Raw genomic sequence first — 4,873 nt, forward strand, 5'->3', positions numbered from 1 at the left:
TCTTTTAGATTTAGTCAGAAATTTTTTTTTTTTTTGTGCGCGGATAGTGATTTTAGTGTTTTATCAATTGAATTGTGTATTTTTATCGGTTTAATATTAATTTGAGAAACATTTGCACAATTATCGCACGGCCTACAAATTTAGTATCACCATCTTTTTATTCTACCAGGCCTGCGCTTTCAGAAAAAAATTATTTTTTTTTTTTTACAAACTCTAAAAGCTGCAGTTGGAAAAGAAAAAAAAAAAAGTTGAAAAATTGCAAAAATGGTGTGGCAAGCTGAGGTTAAAAGCTTTTAGCAGGGCCGGGCAGCGAAAGGGTTAATGTCACTTTAAATATAAAAACAAGACCAGGTAATGCAAACTGCATGAAGTTGTACGGAGCAAGAAGCATGCGCAGATCTTAGTGTGCCTTCCACAAAATCGATCCTTAAAGTACCATTACATAGAAAAATACATATTTTCTTGGAGTCCATTGATGATTACAGGTTCCTCCCCTAAGGCCTGATTGACACCTAGGCGGCACCGCTTTTAAGCGTTGGGTTTGTAAGCGCGTTAGCATGCGGTTCTTTGCGCATTGTGCACATTTTTTATGTGCATACATGAAGATGCATGTTTTGACCAGCAGCTCATAAAACATTCCGGGCAATGGAAGAATGCGTGTATAAACGTGCAAAAATGCTTCTGCCGCTGGTTTTTGGGCATTTCAAATGAAGTCTATAGGGTAAAAAAGCGCTTTTAACTGCCCAAAGAAGCTCATGTATCTTTTTGGGCATTTGGCGTTTTCCTGCTTGCATTTTTCTGCTCCGGTGTGAACCAGGGCCATTGAAAAGCGTATGTTGGGCATTGAAAAGCGCTTTTCGAATTGCTCAAAAACTCCTAGGTGTGAACCAGGCCAAATCACATTCTTGATTGTAAAGTCCAGAAAGACTGGTCCAAAAGGTAATGAAAGGTTACCACTGTCCCAGCTTGTGGGTTTGTGCAGATGATTACACAGGAAGCTCCCAGCACCCATGCTGCCATTCAAACAGGATTGGGCAGTAAATACCAGCAGGGAGTCTGGATTGTCCCAGGGGATAATGACCCTCAGGCATCCATTCAACCTTTAGTGTCCCTTCTCTAAGGACTGTTTGATTATCCTCATTTGCTTATCACAAAGCCACATGCAGATTGTTGAGATAGGTAATACCATTATATAAAAGCTGTTACATACTGTAGATATTAATTTTATCAGCTCCAACACCTGGTATTGACTTTTAGTATCGTGACATTTTTACGATTACAGTATAACCTGACATTCTAAGAATTTGTGTTCCTCAATGGACTCCAAGAAAAGGATTTTAAGGTGAATAAAAAACCCTATCTATTTATTCATTTTTTATTTTTTTTTCTTAGTCTCCTAGGAACACCTACCAGTCTGCTATGGGAAAACAAGCTATGGGTGTCTATATTACCAATTTTCATGTTCGCATGGATACTTTAGCACATGTGCTGTATTACCCTCAAAAACCTTTGGTTACTACGCGGTCCATGGAGTACCTGCGTTTCAGAGAACTCCCTGCTGGTAAGAATTTTTTTTTTCCTCCTTGGGTACTCATATTTAGATTTGTAAAATTTTAACTGTTTTTTTTTTTATTTTTTATCTGTAAGGTGTGCAGGCTCAATATTCAATTAGATTAAGGATATGTTAATCATTGTGGTACAGAATGCTCTCTTGTTTTTTTTCTTAAACATTGTTGAATTTTGTGGTATATAAGAACTGAAGTTAGATGAATAAATAAAAGTGAGTAAAGAGGGGAAACCTTTAAACGGGGGTCCTTCTGGCACCTGTTAAATGTTGTAGTGTGTCCCTACATCTGAGATTGATTGATATCGGGTATAGCTGTGTGAAAAAGAAAGTACACCATCTTTGAATTCTATGGTTTTAAGTATCGGGACAAAATCATCTGGTCCTCAGCAGGTTTTCGGTAAATACAACCTCAGATGAACAACACATGGCAAATTACACTGTCATTAATTATTTTACAAACATAAAGCCAAAATGTAGACGTTGTGTGAAAAACTAAGTATACCTTATGACACCTTTTAGCAGCAGTAACTTGAAGCAATCATTTTCTGCAGGACTTTCATTCTCTCATCGTTGTAAAGGGATTTTAGCCCACTCTTCACAGCATTGCTTACCTTCATTAAGGTCTGCGGGCATTTGTTTATGCACAAATGTCTCATGGTCCCGCCACACTGGGCCAAATCATCTTTAAATTCCTGTGCACACTGTCCTTCTTCCTTCTGGAGGGTAGCTACTTTTGTTCCCCATAGTACCTGTGTGTGTATTGTAAAGTAGCCACCGGTCCAAGCTTGCCCCCTGCGATGGACTGCAATCTCACATTTAGTTACGAATTTGTATTGAAGTTATAGTCTATCACAAGAGCAAGCTTGGCACTGTGGCTACTTTACAACACACAGGGACCATGGGGAGCAAAAGTAGCCACCCTCCAGAAGCAAGGACATTGTCAGCATGAGTTTAGAGATTATTTGAGGATCTACAGCCAACTGATACATAGATAAGCTATGTTTTTGGTAATGGGGTACTGTGACGACATGGTGATGAGTTTATGAGGTAAATGTGTATTGGGGTTGAGTTATGTTTGAGTGCGTTATGCTGTGTGACCTGGTTATGGAAAGACTATCAGCACCATCCCTCGTTATCTCCCATTGTTCTCTGAGGGAGCTCAGAACAATGACATTCTGGCCAGGCTACTGCTATGGCTGTCTGGAGCTCGTTAGCAGGTGGACACCTGTGGTGTTATGAAGACAGAATGTCCAGGGAGGGGACGGGGGATGTGATGGGATTATATTCTGATCTGATCACTTTCTGTATAAAAGTTTGTGCAGTTGTTCAATAAAGCAGAGTTTGTTTCACCTACACTCGAGCCTTGGCTAGTGACTGGGGAAACTGGGAGCTACAGATCAGCGGGTTCCAATATCTCCTCAGCAAGGAAGAAGACAGCGGCGGACATACTCATCCTGAGTACGGGGGTCCGTCACATGTACTTTAATGCTTTTATCAGATTTAAGAGTTTAGTGCCATTTTAATGTGTCTACCCGTTGTGACCTTCCTCTCCTTTTTATACCACGTTCTATTGGTATACCCCTATATAACATTAATATGCCTCCCAGACATTAAAGTGCATCTCCATGCAAAAATAATTTCCCTTTAGAACATATTGAACCATTAGTAGTTCCCTGTTTAGATTTGTTCAAGTTCAGAATGCTTTATTTTGCCTCCTGTAGATCCTGCCAATATTTCTGTGGCTTAATTCCTCCAGAGGGCTGACAGTACCACCAGATGAGATTTAGTAATTCCTACAGTGTTGTCAACAGGTCTCAAGTCTTAAAATGCTGTGTATGCCCTCTGCTTCTTTTAAAAATTGTGTTGTGCCCCAGCAGCATATTTAAAGAATAAGTGCACATTTCGACAAAGTGCACCTATTTTATTTTTTTGCCTTGTTTGTTGACTTCCCTCACCTCATGCCTTTCTCTCTTGGCTGTGTCACGTCTATGGGTCTTGTGTCCCAGCTGGGTGGTGAAGATAGATAAGCTCAAAGTCTATAGGGGTTGTACTGTGCAAGCGTGGCCAAAAGAGAGAGGATATGTGGCGTGCAATGTAAGCAATGCTCAAAGGCCGTGGGCATCGGATAGATAAGTATACATCTGCAGAGGGGGAGGGATCTATTAGGTTAGGGGTGGGGGCAGAAAGGATAAGTGCACTTTTAAGTGGTAAAAGTATACTGCCACAGGCGGTGATTTCAGCAAAGAATGTGGAATTGTTCAAGAAACTTTTGGAGGATCTCTTAAGGGACCGTAATATACAGGGGGACAAGTAGTACTCATAAGAATGAGATCCTAATAGGTTGGACTTGATGGACTGTCTTTATTCAACCTCAAATACTATGAAACTATGAAAAGGGTTACAAGGATATTACTTGAAATGCTGTATATGTTGCATAATCACTGCATCATAATCAGTCTCTGCTGCCCAGAGGATGAACAGGAGAAAAAATGGTCAGGTCATGCAATTGCACGAACATGTGTAACTTACTGCATGGATATTGGTGTAGTGCTATCCAAAAGTGTGCTATACTTTCATATTTCTATCATTTAAGCCTTGACATCACAGTTTTGGTCCTGGGTTTCACTAATAAAAGATAATTTCACCTAACTTTTTTTTTTTTTTTTTTGATCTCCTTAATCAAGGGTTCTTGTAGACTGTTTTTTGAGTTTCCAGTTCTATGCCCTTGTTTCCCCCCTATGATATAACTAGCTGTAGTACGTATTATTAGGGTAAAAAATAAAAATGATTTTTAAAAAAGGTTTAAAAAAATTTCGGTTTTGGCCTGACAAATTTAGTTTCGGTCTGAAAATTTCCATTTCTAATATATCTGTATAGCTTTGCTGGATTTTTACTTGGACTGCTACTGGCCTATCACTGGATCTCTGGCCTTGGAGTGAACTAAACTCTACCTCAAGGTTTGATCAGCACCTGGATATAAGGTGGGCCAACTGATTCAGAGATGCATTGCTTGTTTTGGGACTATTGGTCTATAACCATCTGTAAAGGCAAACTTTTTTTAATGGAGAGGTAAGACAAAGCACTGCTAGGGTCAGGTCCCAAGCTCCACTCTTAGCTATGCCTCCATTTTCTTAGGGAGAGTTGGAACACCAGGCACCAACCTCTTGTGGCTTAGGTAGGATTAAAGGCTCAGACCTCCCTTCAATGCAGACCCATTGCTTGTGGTGACATCAGATTTGCTGGGGATAAGCGTATCTTGTGAAAGCAGTGGAGATGGGTTCTTGACCTAATTTTTTCAGAGTTTAG

The 4,873-nt window shown here is 40.0% G+C and overlaps 1 protein-coding gene across 1 annotated transcript in view; it reads left to right on the forward strand.

Annotated features, from left to right (window-relative positions):
• The window catches only part of POLR2B (RNA polymerase II subunit B), a 151,203-nt gene that overhangs the window by 63,923 nt on the left and 82,407 nt on the right, over positions 1 to 4,873 (forward strand). The window contains exon 18 of the mRNA XM_018562201.1: positions 1,393 to 1,561. Coding sequence (XP_018417703.1) covers positions 1,393 to 1,561 — 169 coding nt within the window. The remainder of the gene's footprint in view (positions 1 to 1,392; positions 1,562 to 4,873) is intronic.

This window comes from Nanorana parkeri, unplaced genomic scaffold (assembly GCF_000935625.1).
Source record: "Nanorana parkeri isolate BGI_ZX_2015 unplaced genomic scaffold, ASM93562v1 scaffold565, whole genome shotgun sequence".
NCBI lineage: Eukaryota > Metazoa > Chordata > Amphibia > Anura > Dicroglossidae > Nanorana > Nanorana parkeri.